This window comes from Helianthus annuus, chromosome 17 (genome assembly GCF_002127325.2).
Source record: "Helianthus annuus cultivar XRQ/B chromosome 17, HanXRQr2.0-SUNRISE, whole genome shotgun sequence".
Taxonomy (NCBI): domain Eukaryota; kingdom Viridiplantae; phylum Streptophyta; class Magnoliopsida; order Asterales; family Asteraceae; genus Helianthus; species Helianthus annuus.
This window is the reverse complement of record NC_035449.2, coordinates 33,556,188-33,582,605: the sequence shown is the minus strand read 5'-3', so window position 1 is coordinate 33,582,605 and position 26,418 is coordinate 33,556,188. Positions and strand designations below refer to the sequence as shown.

The following is a 26,418-nucleotide window of genomic DNA, read 5'->3' as shown; positions in this document are numbered from 1 at the left end:
CACAGACAGACGGCCAGAGCGAACGGACTATTCAAACACTGGAAGATATGCTTCGCGCATGTGTCATGGATCTAGGCGGCAGCTGGGATACTCACCTACCCTTGGTTGAGTTTTCCTATAATAACAGTTATCATACAAGCATAAGGGCCGCGCCGTTCGAAGCCCTGTATGGCCGCAAGTGCCGATCGCCCCTATGTTGGGCAGACGCCGGTGACAAGCGTATGGTTGGTCCTGAACTAGTACAAGAGACAACCGACAAGATTGCGCAGATCCGAGAGCGCATTAAGGCGGCTCGAGATCGACAAAAGAGCTACGCCGATCAAAAACGAAAACCCTTAGAATTCGAGGTGGGAGACAAGGTGTTGTTAAAAGTCTCACCTTGGAAGGGCGTAGTCAGATTTGGGAAGCGTGGGAAGCTGAATCCTAGATACATCGGACCATTCAGAATATTGAAAAGAATTGGTACCGTGGCATACAAGTTGGAGTTACCGGAAGAACTTAATGGAGTACATGATACGTTTCATGTATCCAACCTGAAGAAGAGTCCAACACAAGGAAACGTGATCATCCCGATGGATGAAGTGCATGTTGATGAAGCCCTCCAATTTACAGAAAAACCTGTTGAGGTTACCGACTGGAAAGTCAACAAGACCAGGAGGAGCAGTGTGAAACTTGTCAAAGTACGTTGGAGCTCTAAGAATGGGCCCGAATACACATGGGAACGCGAAGACCAGTTCAAGGAAAAGTATCCCGACCTATTCAAAGAGACTCCTGCGAGGGTTAGTTCATCCTGAATTTCGGGACGAAATTCTTTTAACGGGGGGAGACTGTGACGACTGGCACAAAACCGGTAACTTCCGTACACTTTAATTATTGTTTTGACTGCAATTATTTGCTTAAATGTCAACATTGACTGATTAGATGCTAAGCAAGTGAATTCATGCACATTGTATACTACAAAATATTGCTTTATGCAAAAACGAGAGCGTTGCGTCAGAAATATTAGTAAACTCCCCGGTAAGACACACTGTGTCAACGGAACTGCAGAAAGCAGTCAGACAATAAAATTGGAGCCTAGGTGTAGGTCCAATAACAAAAATACATTAAAACCCAAGAGTACATACAAGGGTTAATATAGATACATTGCGAAAGCAAAAATAAGCACTAAAAAGCACCCGAAACGCACTTTAAGTGCAGAATTTATATAATTCAGCAATAATTCAGCATTTAAACATATGAATACTTTGCAGAGATGTCGTTTTATTATCCATAATATTTCCCTAAGTGTTGGGAATTGAAAGGGTACAAGAAAGGTACTTAAAAGACACTAAAAAGTGTAAACTAGCAAACCATAAGACGTGGCGCCTACGTAGCGGGTAGTCTCCAAAAGACTATCTAAACCATACCCACCAGTCTAATTAAAAAAACATAGGAAAGAAAATATCTTCATGATGATAAATGGCTAAATGATGTATGGAGAACACTCAACCAGTGAGCTGCCCACCTCAAATCTTCAAAATCAAGAAATAAGGGGATTTTTACGCTCTTTTGAATTTTGATGTTTGCGGCAGTAATGTTCAGATATAGACCAGTAACTTTATTGAGAGAATAAAATATAACATTAAAAAAAATTTATTTGAATGGCCAACTAACAATTTTATTAAAACAAGTGGGATAACAAGAACAGTTAAGCCCACCAAATTACAAACACCAAACATTACAGGTTACACACCCAAACAGTTTACATCAAACGTGCACCAATTTTCCCTAAAGCCGTCGCTTTTGACCGATGTTTTACCCATAAGAAGCTCAACACTTTTACCTCCTCCACCAGTCTATCCGGCGAACTCCTCTTCCGATCGAACACCGCATTATTACGACTCGCCCAGATGCACCAAATTGTCGCCTGAAAGATGGAATATATCAGCTGTTTCCATACTTTTGACCCACGTGTTTGCTCATGGTAGTGTACCAGATCCTCCACGCCATAGAAGAATAATGGTGACAGTTTACACCACCTTGCTATCCCTTCCCAAACCCTTTGTGAAAACCGACAAGATGCGAAAACATGGTCTGTTGAATCCTCCTCATCTTGACATAGCTCACAACTCAACGACAGTACATTAACACCCCTTTTCCCAAGAGACACTCTTGTGGGAAGTGAATCTAAATTCAGCCTCCATACCAAAAAATTTACCTTAATCGGCATCCACTGGTTCCACATAAACGCCCTCCCAACTGCCTCATGATCACTATCAGCCATGCGCCTTCGTAACCCTTTTACAGTAAATGACCTGTTCGGATCCAAAGACCAAATCCACCTATCATTTTCAGCAGACAAAGCGACTGAGGACAGCAACGAAGACAGTTGTGCCCAATCATTGTGTTCCTCAGTCGTTGCAAGCTGCCTAATCCAATGCGACCTGATACTCCATACCCCGTTTGTCACTACAATCCAGTCAGAAACTACTGCTCTTTTATACCTCTCTTGTGACAACTGGCACAAAACCGGTAACTTCCGTACACTTTAATTATTGTTTAATGACTGCAATTATTTGCTTAAATGTCAACATTGACTGATTAGATGCTAAGCAAGTGAATTCATGCACATTGTATACTACAAAATATTGCTTTATGCAAAAACGAGAGCGTTGCGTCAGAAATATTAGTAAACTCCCCGGTAAGACACACTGTGTCAACGAAACTGCAGAAAGCAGTCAGACAATAAAATTGGAGCCTAGGTGTAGGTCCAATAACAAAAATACATTAAAACCCAAGAGTACATACAAGGGTTAATATAGATACATTGCGAAAGCAAAAATAAGCACTAAAAAGCACCCGGAACGCACTTTAAGTGCAGAATTTATATAATTCAGCAATAATTCAGCATTTAAACATATGAATACTTTGCAGAGATGTCGTTTTATTATCCATAATATTTCCCTAAGTGTTGGGAATTGAAAGGGTACAAGAAAGGTACTTAAAAGACACTAAAAAGTGTAAACTAGCACTTTAACGGACCGGTATTTACCCGAACAACCGGGCATTACCCGGAACATAAAAAAATAGTACTAGAAGCATTGTTTTAATGTTTCCGAACTAGTTATGGTCCCCGAACACCATAACACCTCTTATAACATAATAACACACAAGTCCCTAAAAACTACACTTGTAAACTAACTTGTTTATAAATTAGAGTTGGAATTTACACATTACCCCCCCCCATCCCAATTGTGGACGGTTCACATGGGGTGGCCCCACCAAATATTTGCCAACATCCTACAAAATCCCATTAGATTTATTATGATCTTTCTTGGATTTATTTGGATATTGTAAGATCTATATAGATTTGATATGATCTTGCTTGGATTTCTTTTGATTTCATAAGCTATTACCAAGATACTCTAGGATATTGTAAGATCTAGCTAAATCCTTTAATATCTTGCCAAGATTTATTTAGATATTATGTGATATTTCTTGGATTCTATAAGATTTATAAAGATCTTGAAAGATATGGAGAAAGATCATGAAAGTACTATAAGATAACTTATGATTAAAATTTACAACTAGACCCCTTCCCCCCTAAACTTAAAATCGGCCCACATGCCTAAATTGGATGATCTTGTATGATCTTACATAATCTCCTTGGATCCACTTTGATTTATTTAGATATTAACTAGATCTTGTAAGATTTCAATAGATATTTTGGAAGATCTTGCAAATATTATAAGTACACAAGATCTCACCACCATCTTCACTTCACCACTCACTCCCTTCCTCTCTCTCCCTTTACGGCCGTGAGCCACCACCCAAACCACCACCATCTTCGTCAATTGTTCAACCATCCCAAGCTTTACATAAGATGCAGGAAGGTGTCTAACGAAGTGTGGAGCTTGTAGATCTTGAAGAACCTTCTTCATTTGCTTTTATCCACTTCATTTGATCTCTTGAACTTCCCTAGCCTTGTGGTAGTAGTAAGTATTCCTAATCACCCTCTTGATCTATTCTAAAGTGGTTAAAATGAACTTTGTCGGTTAAAACTCATGAACTTACAAGATGACATGATAAAAGTTTACAAAAGTGTTAAATGTTTTGGATAAAAGCTATGAAGTTGTGTAAAACTTGTAAGACTTGTTGTGTTGTGATTATTTAGTGCCGATCTATGTTAGTAGTAACTCGGGTCATCATCTAACCCGAATTAGTCATGTCCATGAAACATGACATAAAGTATGTTTAAGTATGTAAAGGGTTAAATGATGAACACTACTACTTACTAAGCATGAACTTGTGTAAAATCAATTTTTCCTATGAAATAGTGTTGTAAACTAGTAGATCTACGGATCTACAAGTGGTATTTTCGAAAAACCAACTGTAAGACGAAACCATGTTTTATAACCGGATCTTACACAAACAAAAGTGATTTTTGTGAACAAACAAGTGTGTGAACACTTGTGTAACAAAAGTTTTAACAAAGAAATAATTTTCATAAATACCGACTAGAAGTTGTGGAACTTCATATTCTTTAAAAATAAAGTTTTTAAGAAATTAAACTTATTTTTAAAGATAACAAGACTTACTAAATGTGCTAGTAAATTACTACACATTTTTGTAAATATTCAAGTTCATGAAATGGGGAAAATTAGTGATTTTTGGTTGATGATTATTGCTGATAATTGTTGTTGATGATTGTTGACGATTTAAAAGAAAATAAACACATGTTTTGAAAACATGGGAAACCTCCACTTTTAGGGGAAACTCTGTCAAAATTTTTATAAATATTGACACTTAGAAAAATATAAGTTTTTGAAGAACTTATTCGCTAAAAAATGTATTTAAGAATATTACCAAGGTTTCCCTAATTTTTGATGATAAGAAGTGAGGATTTCTTCAAAAATAAAAATGGATATAAGTATGTATATTTTTGAGAGAAAAATATATATTATTTTATCACCAACTTTTGTGCTAAGTGTATATAGTATGTGTTATACGTGCTAGTGTATAGAGACTTAAAAATACACATACAACATATAAGATACATAATTCGGGTGCAAAGTGCAAAACATGAGATACTTATATTAAATTGTGAGAAAATTATACAAGTAAGATGCTTAGTTAAAAATATAAAATATTTTTAACACAACAATACGAATACGAATACAAATGACAGTGACTGTACTTGTGCGAAGCAAGTCTAGTGACTAACGTTAAGAAAACGCGTATAGGTTACGACGTTAAATAAGCAAACTGGTGAAGTTTACGACGCACAGGAACGCAAAGTTGTGAGTTCATGTTCCCCCTTTTCTCTTAACTGTTTTCAGTTTTATAACTTCGGGGGTGAAATACATGTTACAAATATTTTTATGTTTAACAAATGGTATGATAATAAAAAGCACACTTGGTGAGAACGAGTACCAAGTGTGTAGCGATATAAGAATACAAGAAACACACTTGGTGAGAAACGAGTACCAAGTGTATGTGATATAAGAATGCGGGAAGCGCGCTTGGTGAGAAACGAGAACCAAGTAGGATGCGCTATGAAAAATGATGCGAGAAATCGTGTCACGAATAGGGTACAGAAGCACCATTAATCAACAATATACCTAGACCGCATAACAAAAGGTTAGATCTAACGGGTGCCGGGCAGCCACACTCTCGGTGAGGGTGAGTATCGAGTAGTGCTTTTGTGTCTCAGAATATACCAATTAAATGCCTAAGGTTTGGTGACTTCCTATGTCGTGTCACATGTTAATGGCTTTGCAACCCATTAACAATCCTGATACTTACAGGAATACTTTATTTACATAAAATTTCATACCATACTAAAACTTGATGAATACTTGAGTACGTGGGGTACTCAAGAAAAGCTTGAATTATACTTGAGTACGTGGGGTACTCAAGAAGAATTTGGATTATACATGAGTACGTGGTGTACACATGAAACTGGATTTATATATATGAAAACTTGATTAATTCACAAACTATGTTTTTATACAAAGTATACAAACGTGAAATACAAAAATGCATGAATTCACACCAACATTATGTTGACGTTTTTCCAAAACTCACATGTATTTCAGGTAACTAGGATGGATGTGCGCGTGGTCTTACTTATGCTCGTGGATGTCGCTTATGTTTGTCTTTAAATCAAGTGTAAACCTTTAAAGACAATGTTTTATGTTAACTCGCGATGTAAACACTAACTTATGATTTCAAATTATGGTATTTGAAGTTATTTTCATGAGCATGTAGTATGTTTACTTTTCGTATGCAATGAGAACCTTTCATGATCACACCTCGTGCTTCCGCCGCAGGAAGGGGTGTGACATCTCTAACTGAAACAGTCATGGGAATCTGACAGCAAGAGACTCCTCCAGAAGCCAATAGTCCAACAAAAAAGAAACCTCTTGACCCCGACCCACAACCCCTCTGAACGAACTTTCTAAATCTATACCCAATGCACCAAAATCATTTACAATCTTATAAATCTGTTTCCAAGGTCCGGGAACTGAGAGTTTTGCCGGGATTAGGCTCCATGATCTAGGATTATTATGTAAGCTCCAAATAACCTTTTTCCACAAAACATTTGATTCCGATTTGAACCTCCACCACCATTACTCGAGCATTGCAATGTTTATATCCTGAAGCGCCCCAAAACCCAATCTCCCCTTATCCTTTGTAGTCACGGTCTTTCGCCACGCCACCCAAGTCATTTTCCGCTTTTCTATGTCTCCCCCCCCAAAGGAAGTCTCTTCGCATCCTTTCCAACTCTCTTATGACGCCCAACGGTGCCTTGTACAAGGAAAAAATAGGTGGGAAGAGAGTTTAACACCGACCTTATTAATGTTATTCTACCCCCATACGAGAGAGTATGGGCCTTCCAAATCGATAGTCTCTTCCTAAACGTTTCCACCACCGGTTTCTAATGCTTGGCCAAGTTCATATTTTCCCCCACTTGAAGCCCGAGATACTTAAATGGGAATTCACCCGTTCTACAATGAAGGATATCCGCCATCAACTGAGCACTTACATCATCCACTCCCACACCAAATACCCTACTTTTTGCCAAGTTCACCTTTAGCCCCGATGCAAGATAGAAACACCGCATAATCCTCCCAATATTTTTTGCATTCTCGATTGACCACTCACCCAAGAACACAACGTCATCAGCAAATAGAAAATGCGATAGGATCGGACCATTAAGAGGACATGAAATACCTTTAAATAAACCCACCGAGCATGCCTCCTTTATAACTCCCGATAATGCCTCCATTGCCATGATGAACAAGAAAGGGGACAGCGGGTCCCCTTGTCTCAAGCCCCTAGAACACGCGAACTCTAGGGTTGGGGATCCATTAACAAGGACGGAGGCCCGTGCATTAGATACAATAGCTGCCACCCATCTTCTCCATATGACCGGGAAGTTCATCTGGGCCAAGATAGAATCCAAAAACCCCCCAATTTAGTGTATCTTAAGCCTTTTCAATGTCTATCTTGAATATCATCCCCGGTTTCCTCGATCTTTTTAGCCACGCTATGAGCTCGTTGAGCATAAGAGGCCCATCCAAAATACTCCTACCAGACAAGAAGGCAGTTTGTTCTTCCGAAATGAGCTTATGAATAACCAACTTTAGCCTGTTAACGAGAACTTTTGACACCACCTTATTTATGCAACCAATAAAGCTAATAGGTCTAAAATCCCCCATATCCATCGGGTCATTCACTTTTGGGATAAGGGCTATAAATGACGAAGAACACCCATGGTTTAAAGCACCGGTATGGTAGAACTCCGTGAATAAGTTCAAAAAATCATTTTGTAACCCGCCCCAACACCTTCTTAAAAATCTAAAATTAAAACCATCCGGGCCCGGGGCTTTATCCCCGTCACACTCCCACACTGCATTCTTTATTTCCAAGAGAGAAAATGGCTCACTCACTAAATCTGCATCCATTTGTGAAAGCCGCGTCAGATTCGGGCACACCAACCGAGGCCTAACCGACGCTTGCTCTCTAAATCTATCACCAAAATAAGTAAATACATGGTCCTTCACAAGCGACGGAACTGTCACCCATTCACCATCTATTTGAATACCATTTAATCGATTGCTCGAGATATTTGCTTTAGTTATGCCATGGAAATAACTAGAGTTTTCTTCCCCTTCCACTGCCCATTTGACCCTTGACTTCTGCTTCAAGTCCATGTTTTTTACCCGATCCGCTTCCAAGATAAAATTCCTACACTCTGCCCTTGTTGCTAACTCCTGCTCAGACAAATCCCTATCTTCAGCCAAGAGTTCAATTACATTAAGCTGATCCATTTTTGCGCGAACCTCCCCGTCCCTACCATCCAAGTAGCTCCTCACCCAGGCTTTTATTCTTACTTTTAGCCATTTCAGTTTAGTTGCCAAACATAAATCCGCAGGTCCATTGAATCTAAAGGATCTGCACAAAAACTCCACATACTCAACAAATCCCGGGACTTCCAACCACGAATTAAACACCCTAAAGGGAGGGGGGCCATAATCCAAGGCTACAGTCGACAACAATATAGGACAGTGGTCAGATACATTATTTGCCAGGGCAACCACCGACGCCATAGGCCACAACTCCCTAAACCCCTGACAAACCAAGTACCTATCCAACTTGCTAAACTTTGTGCCATTATCCGAATGATAGGTAAATTGTCTACCACCCATGTTATACTCTTCCAACCCAGCCATCTCAATGAACCGATTAAAGTAGTGAGCATTTAGAGCAACAAACTCAGAATTTTTCCTTTCCGATTGACATCGCACATCATTAAAATCACCCATAAACACCCATAGCCCAGGGAGAGACTGCTTAACTGCATCAAGGTCGACCCACAACACCCTTCTCGCAATCGGGTCATTTGGCGCATACACATTGACGATCTTTAGAACCACCCCCGACTCGCGGATCGAACCCGACACGACCAAAAAGTGTCTATTTTTCAAGACGGACTGTTTAGAAAACACAGTCGGATCCCACATTGACACCACACCCCCCGATGCACTAACCGCGTCCACCGACTCAACTTCGAAGATAGTTCTGCCCCAAAATTTCCTAAACAGAAAACTAGAAGACGTACCAATTTTAGATTCCTGGATAGCCAGAAAATGCACACCATGTGTTGTTTTAAGCCCTCTCACCCAATCTGATTTCCGGGTGTCTCTCACCCCCTTAAATTGATAGCTAGAAAATTCATAATTGTATGTTTTCACCACCTTCTTCCATAATTATCGAGCTAACCTGTTCTGTGAAGCCCTGGACTTGGAATCCCACCTTCATCCCTGCGAATATTGTTTCCTCTGCCTCTTTAAGAACACCAGATTCTGGTGATTGGCCGTCTGAATCCCCAACTCTACCAGTACCCACCTCCACCTGCCTATTTCCAACATTCTGGTCACCACCTGATGGATCGAGTCGATGATCGCCCCAACCCCATGTACTGCACCGTCCGGTCTGGATTCATCATTCACTTGGTTTGTATCGGTATTTGTCGCAGAGGTCTCAACTGAGGTCTGGTGTACCGACGCCGTCCTATTTAGATCCCACGGACTCTCCTTGCTGAGCCCAAATTCTTTTGGTGATGAGTCCATCTGAGGTGGGCTTCTGGTACAACGAGGCCTTTTACGCGGATTTGGGCCTGGCCCCAAGGGAGTACCCTTTCCAACCAGAAAAGACCTAGTGGGTCCCTCAAAAGATCCACATGTGAAACCACGTGCTTGTACATTACCAACCCCATCCCAACCCCTAGAAGCATTAATTGTCTCCTTTTCCCCAGGCGGCGGCTGTGCCCCATTCCCATGCAAGCCATAATCTGCACCCGCCTTTTCAGTTTCCTCAGGCGACGTATCAATTCCCGGCGATTCTCGAACACCCCCTTCCAGCGTTTCTTCCTTGTTTCGGCGGCATTCCCCCTCTTCCAAATCATCCTCGCTCCCTTGCACATTGCCACCATTATCCGACGCCTCTGACACTGGTGTATCTGACCCCATCGCTCCAGCAACAATAGACTGGAACACGTTATCGTACTCCTCCGTGACCCACACAACATACCATCTTTTCCTCCATTCCACCTCCACTTCTTGTCTGACTATCCCAGTTTCGTTAACCAAAACATGACACCCCCCCTGTAGATACATCCACTTCCGCCCACGAAAACTCGGACCTTTTTACTACTCTACCTGTTGGTGCAGTTGTCTGTCGACTACATCTTAGTTCGAGTCTTAGGAAAGGGCTAATTGTATAGTGAACGGTAAACGGGAAATCTTGAATTGTATTGGACCGCTTATGTGGCAATCTAGTGGATCGCTTATGTGTCACTTGGTTGGATCGCTCATATGGACTTGTCCATATGAGCGGCCCAAGGTTCCTATATATATGGGAACATATGAGCGATTCCAAGGGTCTGGTGGGTGTTTTCCAAGGTGTAAAGGCGAAGCCCTGTCCGATTGTCTCCACGAACTTGTAATTTGATATATAATCAATACAGGAGACGTTAAAGTGTGAAATCAAGCTTTACAAAGACTAATTCAATGAATTCCGCCTCTGGATTAGTCTAAGTGCTCTTCTGAACGACTCATCGGGTCAGCAAACGATCCTACAAGTGGTATCAGAGCTCAGGAGGAAGAGTTCTTACTGTTTAGCTCGATTTTTGCTCGAAATTCTCACTTCTACACCTTCTTTTTCTGATTCGGGAAGATTTCACGGTCGAAACTTGCTCAAAATCTCAGGGATTGTATACGTTAGTACAAAGACAAACCCTAGAAAGTTTCGAATCAAAATTTGAAGTTTTAGTGAGTTAAAATTGAATTTAAATTTGGATCGCTCGATCGAACATGTTCTGGATCGCTCGAAACTAGTTGTTTTGGACCGCTTTTCTGAACATTTGAGAACCGCTTATTCGATCGATTGACTTGGATTGCTCGAAAATTTGACTCTTGAATCGCTCCAAAACATCATTGTGGACCGCTCTTAGAACTTTGTTTGAACCGCTCGAACGACTAGACTGGATCGCTTATCCGGACAAACTTGAATCGCTTATTGATCAAACAACCTGGTCCGCTCCAAATCAACATCCATTTGGATCGCTTATTTGGACATCATTTGAACCGCTTATCCGGACAATTAGATTGGACCGTTTATTTGAACAATTTGGATCGCTTTTAAGACAATTGTTAGTCTGCTCTTGTGATTACTTGTCTGGGCCACTTATCTGACAAATAGTTGATCCATTTTTAGTCAACAAGCACGTGTTGGATTTGCGAAAAATGATGATGGTATTTGATGAACAAGAAAACATTAAGCTAGAGGATTTTAATAATTGGTATATGAGAAATATGGATACCGATTATAAAAATGTGAGCTTGGATATTTGGACGAAAAGTTTTGAACTATTCATATGCCAAAAGGAGGAAACATTGAACGAAATAGAAAACCGATTTAAAATTTTAACGGACAATATGTGGTATAGGGGTATTAAGTTGTCAAATGATGAATATCTATCAAAATTGACAACTTCTTTACCTGCTAAATGGGATGAGTTTATGGTTGAACTAAAACAGAGAGATTTCTTTCCAGAACTTTTTCAACATCAGTTCTTTAATGAAGTAAGAACAGAGTTTTATAAGGAAGAAAAGAAAAGGAGAGAATTTTTGGCTGAGATGGAAAAGAATTTACATAGATTGGATCTGGATATACTCATTGAAGTTGATAGAAGAGTTTGTGATTTTCTTGCAACAAAGAGTACTCTGAAATATGATATCAAAAGGAAATGTTATATTGATGATAATATGAATCCTTTTGATTTTGTTAAACTCTTTCGTGCAGGAATTGACAAGATGGAAACGAAGGATGCTCCAAAGGTTGAAGAATCTGTGAAGAATGAAACTTCAAGTTCTGCATCAGTTTGTTCAAAATGTGACCGCTTCAAGACTGAAAATGACAAACTCTTGAAGGATGCGGAAAGTTTGACATCGGAAGTCAAGAAGCTAGAAGATGTGAAGCAAGCTGATGATAAGCAGATTCTTATGGTTCAGGAAAATTGTGAGAAGTTGAAAGTTGAAAATGACAAACTGTTAAGTAACTTGAACAGTTTGACATCAGAAAACAAGAAGTTGAAAGAAAATGAAAAGGTTTTTGAAAGCAAACAGAAATCATCAGAAAATGAAGATTTCTGGATAAAATTGGAGAACAAAAATCTGAAAGCTAATGAAGTGAAACTTCAAGAACAGATAAATGTTTTGGAAAATGAAAAATCTGTTCTTGAAAACTTGAAAAATGAAAATGAAAATTCAATCAAGTGTCATCTTGAAAGAATCTCTCAGCTTGAAAGTGAAGTTGAGAATTCGAGGAACAGAATTGATGAACTTGAAAAGAAGTTGATCGGTTTTGTGACTTCATCTGACAAGTTGAATATTCCTTGTCCAAAACCAATCAACTCTGTTCCAATGAGTGACAATGTCACAAACTTTGACAAAGTCAAAGTGAAAGATTGTGATGAAAAATCTGATGATAAAAAAGAAAAATTTCAGAAAACTGTTCTGCAATCAACTGAAAAGGGTGAATGCTCGAAACAAAAACCTTTGAAGAAGAAAGCAGAACAGAAACAAAAAATTAACAATGAAAAAACTGTTCAAAAAGATATTAAAAGATCATCAGATCGTTCATCCAATCAAAAGAAAAAATTAAAAAAATTAAAAAATGAAAATTCTAAAATTGTTGGTAATAAGTGGTGCAGGTCGGACCACAGTGCTTCAAAGCTAAATCCAACAAATTTGAGGAAGGAATATCACCAAGCCAAACAATGCTTTGATCTGAGCGTTTGGACTCAAAATGGTGATCGGTATGATAACAGGGTGTGTTACCGATGCGGTTATCATGGACACATTGCTGTTAACTGCCGGAGTTGGAGTTATGAGACCAGAAGGTGCTTTAATTGCAACATCAAAGGTCACATTGCCAGAGATTGCCCAAGGAGATCGAATGAAAGATTGAGGGCTAATTCTCAGAAATCGGCAAAGATTCCAGTCAAAGTCAAGCCCCAGGAACAGAAGGTTCTGAAACCTAAAGTTCGAGAACAGTCAATTCAGGAAAAGAAAGTGAAGCTTTCACAGGGGCAAAAAGACAGACTGAGGAAAAAGAGAAAGAAGGCAAGAGAATATCTTGAGAAGATTTTGTCCTCGGGTTCATCCGTCAGAAAGAATAAAAGTTCTGATGAATCAACTCCCTCAGTTGCAAAGACAAGCAAAAAGAATTCATCAGATACAAATCTGGGGACAAAAGAGGAGAAGAAAAAGAAGAAAGTGAAGTTTTCACTTCCTGGCGATGAATCTGTTTCTTCGGAAACAAAGGAGCCACATGTCGGCGATGAATCTGATAGGTCAAAATCAGACAAGCCACATTCAGGCAATGATTCTGGTTCGTCAAAGCCAGAGGAGCCATTGGTTGAGGTAAAATTGTCGAAAACACCCAAGGCTGGTCGGGCTTGGGTGGATCTTTTTAAGTGAAAAACCTGACTTGCCGGAGATCCCAAGATGGTATTGCGGATCATGAATCGGCATCTTTCTAAATCTGTTTGTGAAGTTGCAGGACTTGCCGGAACTCCCAGGTTTGTAAGCGAGGAGTAGGAATCGGCACCTTGAGAATTTAACCAAAAGATGGTAATTGGTTGAAAAACAGGTTTGTAAGCGAGGAGTAGGAATCGGCACCTTGAGAATTTAACCAAAAGATGGTAATTGGTTGAAAAACAGGTTTGAAAAGCTTAAATTGCTAAACTTACAAGTGGTTGTATGTTTGTGATTGTTATATTTGGTTCAGAACGAGAACCAGTTGATCTTACAAGTGGTTAAATCAAGGTCATTGAATTGGACTTGATTTAATTATCATTCAAGAATTTGGTAAACAAAGTGATGATTTGAACCCCATTTTACAAAAGGTAAAAACAGCGAAACTTATTTTCCGGAAAAACCATTCTGATTAAAACAAACTTAAGTGTTTTGAAATCATTATGGGAAAATAGTTTGTTGTGAGGGGGAGTTCTGATTCTTTATGCCAGGTGGATGGAGAATTGATGTGATTCTCATCATGTTGTCGTTTTTTGTACAGTTTGTTTCAAATTTTCCCAGAAAATCAAAATTGAAACATATTTTGATTTTAGGGGGAGTAAAATTTTAAAAAAATATAGAAAATTTGAAAATGTCAAAAACATTAAAAATTGTAAAAATGAGTTTTGTTGCGGAAAAAGAGGAAATGATAGTAAATCAGTGGACTATCACAGCATGCTAAAGAAATGTAATGCCAAATGTGATAAACGGTCTCACTGATGATGTGACGATAGGTTTTTGTACATTTAGTAAATTTATTCGAGATATAAACCTAAAATTTCAAACTTGTGAAATTCGTGGGGAACACTACTTGGATATATAGGTAACCCCTGAAATCTCGTTTGAAAGGTCTCGTATTCTGATATACTAGGTGTTTATACTCTATGATGTCTGGGGTATTATTCCGGGACTTCTGCTGAACGGTAGTTCTGACCTAGTCCTTGGATAATACTTTCCACAAAATGCTTGAAATATAGCATAAAGCCCTCAGTTGATTAGACAATAAAATTGATAATCATCTGTTGTAGCTGAAAAGATCCTCTAAAGGGGACACACTGCTAAGTCGAAGCTGATATCTCTCTGCTGAACGGAAGTTCTGACCTGAGATCCCTCAGTTCTCGCTTTTAACCCCTAATTTATGTACAGACATCATTGTAGTGTTCATACCTGTAAGACTGAATATTGGGATTCTGGATACGGGAGTATATTCAAGAGGTGGGACACATGAATTGAACTAAGTTCATAAAATACCTAAATAGTATCCTGAATAGATTGAAAATTGTATGAAAATTTAAGAGGACAATTATATCGTCAATCTATGTGAATCGTTTAGAACTTAAAACGATTAAAAGCTTAACAGTGCTTGTGTTATGTCTCAAAAACTGATATGATCCTCTTGCACAAACTCACAAAAATATGTTTGTTTTGCATTTAAATTCCTGTTTTTGCATTTATGTTTCATATTTTGAAAATTCAAAAAGATTTTCGACAACTGATGTTGAAGAGCTGATTTTCAAAATCTCAAAGGCTAAACTTGACGAACAGACAGGTTGGTTAAATCGTGTGAAATGTTTAAAATGATTCATTAGATTGAATTAGAAATTGAGATGTTTCAAATTTGTGAATCAGTGTTTAAGTGTAAAAAGTATCAAATGATTAGTTGATTCATTAAGTTGAATCACAATTATTTTGGTTTGTGATAGAGTGTATGAGTGTTGCAGGTTTCTGATCCTGTTGCTACAGATAGCCAGGAGACATATCAGAACCAGAGAAGAGCTTAAACAGAGAAAGCCAGGAGTTGATTTCAATGGTGATAACGATTTCCAGACAGAGATCCTAGCATGATGATAGGGGGAGTCTGACGAAAGTTAAAACCAGAGAAAGATCCAGGCATATGATTCTAGAAGAGAAGTTCCTGTAGAAGATTTGATTCCAGGCTGAGTTCCTGAAGAAGACCGAACAAGAGTGAAGAGCTGGGAATGATTGAAGACTCTCACTGAAGATTCCGTCAACATTCAAGGGGGAGTCTGTTGGTGCAGTTGTCTGTCGACTACATCTTAGTTCGAGTCTTAGGAAAGGGCTAATTGTATAGTGAACGGTAAACGAGAAATCTTGAATTGTATTGGAACGCTTATGTGGCAATCTAGTGGATCGCTTATGTGTCACTTGGTTGGATCGCTCATATGGACTTGTCCATATGAGCGGCCCAAGCTTCCTATATATATGGGAACATATGAGCGATTCCAAGGGTCTGGTGGGTGTTTTCCAAGGTGTAAAGGCGAAGCCCTGTCCGATTGTCTCCACGAACTTGTAATTTGATATATAATCAATACAGGAGACGTTAAAGTGTGAAATCAAGCTTTACAAAGACTAATTCAATGAATTCCGCCTCTGGATTAGTCTAAGTGCTCTTCTGAACGACTCATCGGGTCAGCAAACGATCCTACACTACCAATCAACCCTCCAATCTTGTCGTAGATATCGTTGTCCCTCAGATGGTATGGAACCCCCTCCATTCTGAGTCTAACCACTCGTTCGAGTTTGATATTTTGCCCTTCCCAAAGAGCAACTCTTGAAAAATGCTCTCCCCACAGCTCATCCTTCCTGTTTATAAAATCTCCCGCCATAGCTCTGTCCTTCAGAACCACCATAAAATTAAGGCCACCCACGTAACATACCGGGGTGTCGGCATACTCCCCTCTGTTCAACATAGCCCTATTAGACCCAATTGCCTTAACGTCTTTTGCTTCTCCAATGACTGCCCTACCCAAACAATGCCCATTATACATAGGCAGCTGATCATCAACCGTAATACTTTTTTTTTCACCAGACCCTTGCTTCTTACCCCCTACAACCACGTCGCTGAACAGGGTATCCTTGGTCACCATATTCGGTTGCCACCTTTGAGTCGCCTGTGGTAGACGCCCAAAAGACTTCGGCTGTCGCTTTTGATTAACGGAAGCCCTATTCTCTTGCTGTGGGCTATTATACCTCCTATGGTCACGGTCATAGAGGGCAATAGAAACATTGAGTTTTGCCTCAAAAATCTTGATCGAGTTTAATCCTGCAAGAACATCTTTCACATTGATCACGCCTTCACACCTCACAAAGACAAAGAAGTTACCCCTGGAATCGCGTTTCTTTGCCACATACGCATCAGTAACAGCCCCGAATAGCTGACAAGCCCTCCACAATAACATTCTGGAAACACCGCCCGGGAGATTAGCCACAAAAACGTGGTTTCCGGCAACCCATTATTACTCCCTCCTTTCCTTCGATAGGGACCCATCTCCGATTCACCAGATGTATTATTACTGAATATATAGAGAATAATATTTCACTTGTAAAATTTCAATATAGTAATTTTATAACCTAGTCTAATATTTTTCCTAGGCAAGCTTAAGGATGGTGAAGGTTTGTAGCATGGATCATAAATTGTTGAGTCGGCACCCGTGTTGTAAAAAGCATGTGATGGAGCGTGATGGCTAGGTGTGATGTGAACTGTGGTGAGGGTGATGAGCTTCCGACAAGCGCATGCAATGGTTGTACTAAAGGCTACAACCTCTTAGCAAATTGGAAGGAGGCCCGTAGAGCTGCCTGCGGGCATTTATAACATTAAAAAATAGGTTTTTATTTTGGGCTGAACTCATTCTTTTAGACCATGTGTAGTGGAAGGGGAATATAATGCCCCCACCCTAGGGCATTTTACGCCATGTGGCGGTCCAGTCAGCAAAGGGGCATTATTGGGCGTTTTCTAAAATGGGGTGTAATGGGGATGGGGCATTATTGGGCATTATTGGGGCATTAAATAAAATAAAGAAAAAACCCCTAAAAAATCTCATTGGTCAGTCAACCCTCCCACAATCCCCTTTAGGCGTTTTATATATCACGCCAAAGCAATTTTTTTTAGCATAATGCCCTATGTAATGGGAGTGGGGGGCTTTTTTTTGAGCATAATGCCCCACTACGGGTGGTCTTATAAAAAGCCCTGGTTGAGTCTAAAGCCCATTTAGAATACCTAAGTATCACGACATCACGTGTTCAGTCTTAAAAAAGGCCCAAACTATCTACACACTTGGTGTGTAGATAGTCACCCCAAAAAGGTGGTTTTTGTCCTTATATGCACACCCTGCAGTGTCGAGCTGTGGCCAAAACGTGGCGTTTTGGTCCGGTTAACCAGATAAAACTGACGGGTGTCTCACGGGTCTGTTGACCGGACCAAAACGCCGAGCTTTGGCTGCGTTTTGGTCCTGCAACCAGACCGGGTGTCAGTCTTTTGTCTGGTTGACATGACCAAAACGCGGCCAAAGCTCGACGTTTTGGTCCGGTCAACAGACCCGTCAGAAACCCGTCAGTCTTTTTCTGGTTAACCGGACCAAAACGCCGCGTTTTAGCCACAGTTCGACACAGGGTGTGCATATAAGGACAAAAAACACCTTTTAAGGTGTGTAGATAGGCAAATGGGTGTGCCAATAGGTACACCCTTAAAAAATCCTTACTCTCCATCTTCTTTAGTCAACTTCCCAAATAATTTACAGTTCGCCGGACCACCGCTCGCCGGCAAGAAAATCGTTGATAATCTCTAATTTTTCTTCTAATTTTAATGCTTTACTCCAGACAATCAGCTAGAAAACCCCTTCCCAAACACTGTCATAAAACTCCCTAGAGCCACCGTCGCCAAGAAACCATCGGCTGCCTGCCACCATCTACTCCCTCTCTAGTCACTCTGTTTTTCTCTCTCTACATGCTTTTACCAGTTAAACCCTAGATCTGGGCGTGCAACCTATGATTCCGGCGAACTTCCGGCGACCCGATCTAACCTTGCATGTCTTATTTTGGTGTGGATCTGCATCGGTAAAGTACAAATCCACAACCTCTAGCTCGTTTCAGACGTGTTTACATTATCTGACAGCCGATGTTAATGGGTGAACTTATGGCGTCTCCGGTGACGGTTGTTGCTGGTCGAAACCCTAGATTTACACATGACACTTCCACCGTCACAACCACCCACCAACGACAGTCGTGATGTGCCACCGTGAAATCTTGCGGCAGCGGTGGCGACGAGCTTTTGGCTGTACAACCTCTTTCTGTGAATCATAGTTTTGGAAAAAGGAAGATGGTAAAAATTAATTTGGAAGTACAAGGTAAAAACGTAATTTTTTTGGGCCTTGATCACCGCCAATTGCTGCGAATCACCAGGTGACAGGCAACAGCCAGCCACTATTCCCCGCCATGGGGTTTGTATGTATTGAAAATATGTTTACAAGAGGTTATTTTAACAAGTAAGTTTGTTGTCCTGGTGGTTAAGGATCTTTCTTATAAACTTTAGGACCTATGTTCAAATCTTAGACTCCACAGTTTTTGTTGCTTAACTAGTTTTGCCCCGCCCGCGTTGTGGGGCAATAGGCTGAATATTTCTCTCTCATAACATGTATGTCTGTACAGAGAGGAAAATCGTAATTATATTTTGAACGGGAGGCGGAATCATAATTTTAAACTGAGAGCAAAATCATAATTTTGAGCTAGGAGAAAAACGTAATTTTATTTTGAACTGTGGGAAAAATACGTAATTTTGAGCCGATGGCAAAATCGTAATTTTGAGCTAGAGGAAAAAACAACATTTTATTTTGAGCTGGGGAAAAACGTAATTTTAAACGGAGGGCGAAACTGTAATTTTAAACTGGGAACAAAATAAAAAATGAGCTTTTGAACCGAGGGCAAAAGCGTAATTTTGAGCTAGGGGTAAAATGATAATTTTCTTTTGAGCTAAGGGCAAAAACGTAATTTTAAACGAAGGACGAAAGCGTAATTTTAAACTGGGAATAAATTAAAATAAAAATGGGTTGGTCTAATAGGGAAGTGCCAGGCAAACGTAATTTTGAGTTGAGGGCAGAAGCGTAATTTTGAGGTAGAGGAAAAAAACAACATTTTATTTTGAACTATGGGCAAAAACATAAATTTAAACGGAGGGCGAAACCGTAATTTTAAATTGGGAACAAAATTAAAAATGAGTTTTTGAACCAGGGGCAAAAACGTAATTTTGAGTTAGGGGCAAAATTATAATTTATTTTTAGCTGGGGCAAAAACGTAATTTTAAACGAAGGACGAAAGCGTAATTTTAAACTGGGAATAAAATTTAAAAAAAAAATAGGTTGGTTACTCGCCTGACACTATTCCCTGAGCTTGTAAATGTATATGTAAACATAGGGCAAAATCGTAATTTTAAACTTGAGGGTAAAATCATAATATACCCGAATCAATAAGAAAGTGACAAGTAAATATACAATCGAAAAACAGAAAAAAAAAAAAAGGAAAAGGCCACCGCCATTTTCCTCCACTTGTTGTAAACAACTATTACATTTTCTTGGTTTTGTATATGTAGGATAACTAGTTGATGCCCCGCCCGCGTTACGGGGCGATGGCCGAATAATTCTCAATCAATTAAAAAACACTATTATAGTTTTGTTAGAAAAAAAAAACTAAAACGATGACAAGACTGTAGTTCTGTGCTCAGGGAAAAACTGTAGTTTGTCAGGATTAATGAGCGAGTGTTAGACAACTCCTTCACACGGAAAAAATTTAAATCCAGTCAACCGATAAAAAAACACTCTTATAGTTTTGCTAAAAAAAACTATAACGATAGCAATATTGTAATTTGAACTGAGGGCAAAGTTGTATTTGTTGAGTTGGGTAAAATCGTAATACTATAAAAGTTAAAGTGATAGCAATACTATAAATTTGAATCAAAGACAAAATCGTGATATAACTTTGCACTAAGGAAAAAAATCGTAATTTTAAGCTGGGGACAAAACTACATTTTTAATTTGAACTGAGCAAAATCGTAATTTTCAATTTGGGGGCAAAAACATACTTTTATTTTGAACCAGGCAAAAACATAATTTTAAACTGAAGACGAAATCATAATTTTTGAAACGGGGCGAAAATGCAAAATCGTCATTTTTAGTTTGGGGCAAAAGCAAAAATTTATTTTGAACTGGGGCCAAAATTGTAATTGTAATATGGGGATAAAAGCATGATTTTGAACCGAGGGCAAAATCGTAATTTTGAGCAAGGGACAAAAACATAATTTTATTTTGAAGTGGGGGCAAAAACGAAATTTTATTTTAAATCAAGGACGAAACCATAATTTTAAAACGAATATAAAAGAATAAAACGTTGGTCCAATAGGGAGGTGCCACGCAGCTGCGTGACCCTATTCCTCAAACTCCCTTTTGTATATGTTGAAATTTTTTTTAACTGGAAATATCAAAAATGCTTCTAATATTACAAATCAAACACACGTCCATCAACTATATCAATAAGCCTTCAACCCGTTGGGCTAAGAAACTACTTGGTTAAATTGACTACTATTTTATGTAACCACTTACAAGGTAACTTTTATTTTCTATGGATTAGTCAACATTTTTCACAAATTTTACAAATAGATGCTCTTAATTTCATTATTTCTTAAATTTATTTTAATTAGAAAAATCAAAAATGTTTCTAACAAGTATTGAAGACTCTTATATTACGGTTGCTTCGTAATAGTAATTTAGGTAAACCACATAGACCATTAAAATATAACACATGGTTAGAAATTTCGAACAATAACTCTCTGTACTTAAAATTTAGTATGTAAAAGTTTAGTTTGTAAAGTGTGGGATCATTTCAAAGAAAGAAGAAACATTTGGAACGACGTGTATTTGTAAATTATTTTTAATACTAGCAATAACACCCGTGCGCGTTGCGAACAAACGCACACCGCAACTATAGAATGGATTAGTCTAAATATCATGTTATGCGTTAATCATATGAAAACTCACGTTTCGACGTATCTGATTGTGCTCAGTGTGACCTATATAAGCATTGCGATTGGATCAAGAGTAAAGTAAATCGAGTTTATACCGTACGATCATAACGTATTATATGTGACCATGTTCATATATGGAAAATATTAGTAGGTATTGTAACACCCCGTGTTTTCGAATGTCAAAGTCAAAGTCCAAGTCAACTTTGACTTTCTTTGACTGTAGATAGTCGTATTTATGTTTTAGTTGTATTATGTGGAGTAAGTGTTGTAATCAGCAAGAGTCGAAGTAATCGAATGTGTTTTTAACGCGAACCGATCTACGACTGTGAATAGTAGGAAGTAACAATGCGATAAAGTTAACTAATCAGTAATCAAACCGATCTAACAATCAATCGAACTCGAGACTCGAATTATGCGAATTTTGGTATTGTTATACGTGTGTGTGTGTGCCTTATGTGTTACTTGTGCATGTTTACTCTATGTTTGGTGTGGTATTCAAGCAAATTAATCGAAAATCAAATCGAAACTCGAAAGGCAATCGAACTCAATCAAAACCGACATCGAAGCGCGAAAAGTAGATGCTTGTATGTAGATATAGTGGTTGGGACTAAAAGTAATTTGACTAGGAACCCTATCGTATTCGTATCAGCGTCCATCGAAATCGAAACGTCGAAAATCGTCGCAAAATACTCGAAGTGGGTCGCGGATCGAACAGGAAGCATCCGGATCGAACAGGCCAGCCGATCGGCTAGCATCTTGCCAGCCGATCGAGCAGCCCACTCGATCAGAGCTCCTGGCCGATCGGCTGCCACTTTCCTCTTTTGGAGCCTATAAATAGGGCTGTCATTGTCATACTTTCCATTTTTGGAAAGCTCTAACCGAACCAGCTATCTTCTTCACCTTTCCTCAGATTTCTCTCAATCCTGGTAAGTTTTCACTCTAATTCTTGTACGTTTTTTATCATTACTTGATTCTACACCTTTCTATCTTTCAAAACTTGGGATTCTAACCGTGAAATCACCAAGATCTAAGTGTTCTTGGGTGATGTCATCATGGTGTTCTTGAAGAACATCATGTTTTGGCCTCATTCAACTATGATTAGCTTAGACCTAACCGATTTCCACATAAACAAGCTAAGATCTATCAAGGATCTAAACAACTTCAAGTGTGAAGGATTGAAAGAAGAAATCCCAACTTTCTTTCAACTCTTTTACACTCAATGCCTTCAAACCGATAGAAACGGAGCTTGAACCGGCTAACTAATCATTCAAAACAGTTAAAAGGTTCAAGATTCGGGTTCTATGAACAAGGTTCACCGACTTCGGGTAAACTCTAAACCAACATTCCGAACCGTTCACCGGCCGGACTTGGGTGATTCCTGTCCGAGCCAGAGAGACGGGTAAGAACGAAGGTATCATAGTTCAACTCGTTACCAAACTACCTCGATATAATGACAAGTAACCAGACGACCAAGTGTTTGACGAAAGGCCGTCAGACTGCTGGCCGAACGGCTTGGCTGATCGAACAGCCCAGCCGATCGGACACACCAGCCGATCGACCGGGCCAGGCGATCGGCTAGCGCATGACGTCTCACTTTTCCAAACTTTTGAGGTATAGTATTGACGAAGTAGTGTTCGATCAAATATGGCACTCGATTGGTGAACATTACTGTTCGGATCATGAGATACTATGCTTCAACACTTAATCGTTTTCACAACTCGTTCGTAGTAGGGAATGCCAGCCGATCGAACAGACTGTTCGATCGAGTGACATTCAGTGGAGGACCAATTCTGAAGTTTCTAGCTGATCGAGTGAGCTAGCCGATCGAACGAAACGTTCGATCGATCGACTTGAAAGTTAAGAACACTTCAGTGTTCTCATATACTACAACGAAAACTTCAAAAGTTCAAATCCTCCAACACAAACACACCAGAGGAAGAAACAATCCACTCGAATGGCCCAGCCGATCGAGCCTACCGGCCGATCGAACCGGACTGTCCAACCGGACATACCAGCCGACCGAACAGCCCGTTCGATCGAACCTGCCATTCGATCGACCAGCCCATTCGATCCATTTCACACTTGTTTACTTTTCTGCGTCACTTATCGTTATGCTATCGAACTATTCAGGCTAACCTTACTCTCAGCGCTCCCTTCAATCCACAATCAATCACTGTGAGTATACTCGATCCCTTTTTGCTTTTAGCACTTTTGGGTGTTACATATGTTACTTATCAAATCACAATCAAACACAAACTATTTGAACGCTAACCGATTGCATGTGCTATTTGACTAAATGAATGCTGTTTATTATGTTTACACGTGGAGTGCTATCTACCTGCCTTAGCAACATAGTACTATAGTTTGGACTCAGCACCCGTTCACACGGGGGTTGTTAAGGACAATTACTTGCATGGATTACGGTGGTAATCATGTATTGCGAACCGTCTCCGACGGTCAACCCGTAGTCGTTGGTGTCGATGGTCCCATGTCGATAATTAACATGCATCGTTTTCCTCTGTGTACGTGCCTGGTTATGCGTAAATTATTCGAACTCTATATGCTATTATCAAACTTGTGTGCTCACCTTTACATTATGTATTGACTTTATTTTAACGTATGTGATAGGTGCTTAAGTTGCTAGGATGCTTAGGCGCATGGTGATGAAATCGAGGCTAGGGAGTCTAGAAATAATAAACAATTGTCTGTAATAATAATTGAATCTGAGTTGTCGGAACGGAATTATTTGCCTGGTTGCTTCTATGATAACTTGTTATTTATTTGGGACACGGTATGGGACGTGTCATTTGAACTGAATTTATATTATAGTTGTTGTGGAAACTTCTGGACAATCTGTTTCGCTCAGTGCCGCGCCCCGATGATTCCGCCATCGGTTGGGGTGTGACAGATTGGTATCAGAGCCATAACTATATCGAATTAGGCAGACACGACCTAGTCCGGGTCGCTGTCTTAGAGACCTAGACTATAGTTAGGAACCATCAGACCCAGTTTATGTGCCTTATTCTGTAATCCTTCACTCTCACTGCACTCAAATTTTTAACTAACGTCAGGCGATTCAGTCAGGAATAGGTGTGAAAACCGCGAACTCCCGACTAAATTTCCTGACTTATGGGGATTTTACTCCTTCATCTCAATATTTTCGCCAACAAATGAGGAGAATTATACCAAATCAGGTGTGAAACCCCCATTTTGATGAAAATTCTTCTCGATTTTACTAAAAGCAAGGAAGAAACTGCTAAGCCAAGGGGTGAAACCCTCACCTTAGCAGTTTGTTCTGTATTTTGTTCATCTCACCAAGGCTCCGACGGACTCCAACGACCTGAACTCACAAGTATGACCTAGGGAACGCGGGTGGAATGCCCAAGAATCGAGGCAGAAACACAACCTCTAGAGTCGAAAGTGATGACAAGTCTACTGTGAATAGTCGAGTTGCCTTGGGTAGTCGATGTCTAGTAGTCGCAGACAATCTACCTCTTGATTTCTATGTGTTTCGATTTTGAGAACCACAGTCGCGTACTCTGATGACTTGTTAATTTTATGTGTTTATGTGTGCTTTCTCTGATTCGTGTTTATATTTGCTTTCTCCGTTTTGTTTTGGGATGATATTCGATTTTGTTATCATTTTAATCGACACACACGACTCGCAATTGCTGTTCTATCTTAATTCGACATCCATTTATCGCAAGTCTAAACAATATCATGCTATGTTATGCTATACGACTAAGTTAAACTATACTATACGATGCTATTCGATACAATATACGAACGACACGCGAACTTTGAAGGATAGGTTTCTATTTTCTGGCTACCTCAGTGATTAAGTGTCTAGGTATTTACGTGTTCTGTGTTTTGTGTCCTATGTGCTTACGTGCTTCTCTGATTTTGTGATTCTGTGCTCTGTGTACTTCTGTGTTCTATGATTATGTGTATCTGTGATTATGCGCCTATATGTTATGTAATGTTTGATTCGACGTGAGTCTAAGCTTTAGTAGTCTAGACGTGTGAGGTGAGATTCGATTTTGCTGTGTTGAGTCTCGTGACGATGTCTAATGCAGACCATGTCGTCGTCTGGATCCCGACACCGTTTGACTCGCCAAGAGAAGAGAGACCAACGTCTCGCTGCGATCATCTCCAAAACCATGGCGAAAGCTGTGAGTGAGGTGTACGATGGACAATGGATGATGGTGGTGGATGATGGTGTTATGGTGGTGGTGGGTGGTGGATGAGGTGTGAGAGAGGTGGTGTGCAAAGGGATGAGAGAGAATGAAGCCAAGCTCCTCTATTTATAGGCTGAACAGAAGGCTGGACACGGCCCCGTGTCCGCTGGACACGGCCCCGTGCCCGTCTGACATTCTCTCACTTCATTAATTGTAATTGCGAATTACAATTAATGCGCCTGCTGTACTTTCACCACGCCCCCGTGCTCGCTGGACACGGCCCCGTGGTGGGCAATGGAAGCTTCTACTAGTTTGTCTTTTCTGCTGCTTCCTGGGCACGCCCCCGTGTTCGCTGGACACGGGGCGTGTTCAGACTCTGTTTCTTCTCTTTTGCCTTGGGAGGTGCCGTTGAGGGTCCGGGCAGTCCACTTTTGTTCCTTTTCTTGTATTTTATTGTGACACCCCAGGAAAACCAGTAAACGATGTAACTTACCTAGCTTCCTCAGTGAGTGCGTACCAAATTTCGGGACGAAATTTCTTTTAAGTTGGGGATAATGTGACAACTCGAATTTCTAAGATTTTATTTCGTATTTATTGCACGTTCATGTAATTGCACAATTGATTTCCATGAAATTATATATGTTTGATTGTTTGATTGTGTATAGTTGTTTGTTATTTGTGAAACTTGTCAAATGTGTAAACTTGGTGGTGGAACTATGAAATAGTTATGAGATGGTGTACTTTTGTAAATTATATTAGTTAGGGGTGTAGAGAGCCATTAGTGAATTTGATTATACTTAACCCT

The 26,418-nt window shown here is 39.7% G+C and overlaps 1 protein-coding gene across 1 annotated transcript; it reads right to left on the bottom strand.

The window, feature by feature from the left end:
* Positions 1-1,741: 1,741 nt before the first annotated feature.
* Positions 1,742-2,263, bottom strand: LOC110923971. The gene has a single exon (XM_022168022.1). The coding sequence runs from the start codon at positions 2,261-2,263 to the stop codon at positions 1,742-1,744; it is 522 nt and encodes a 173-aa protein (XP_022023714.1).
* Between the last annotated feature and the right edge of the window lie 24,155 nt (positions 2,264-26,418).

What these genes read in the sequence shown, in the direction of transcription:
- LOC110923971 (XM_022168022.1), bottom strand. Translation starts at nt 2,263, where the DNA reads ATGGCTGATAGTGATCATGAGGCAGTTGGGAGGGCGTTTATGTGGAAC.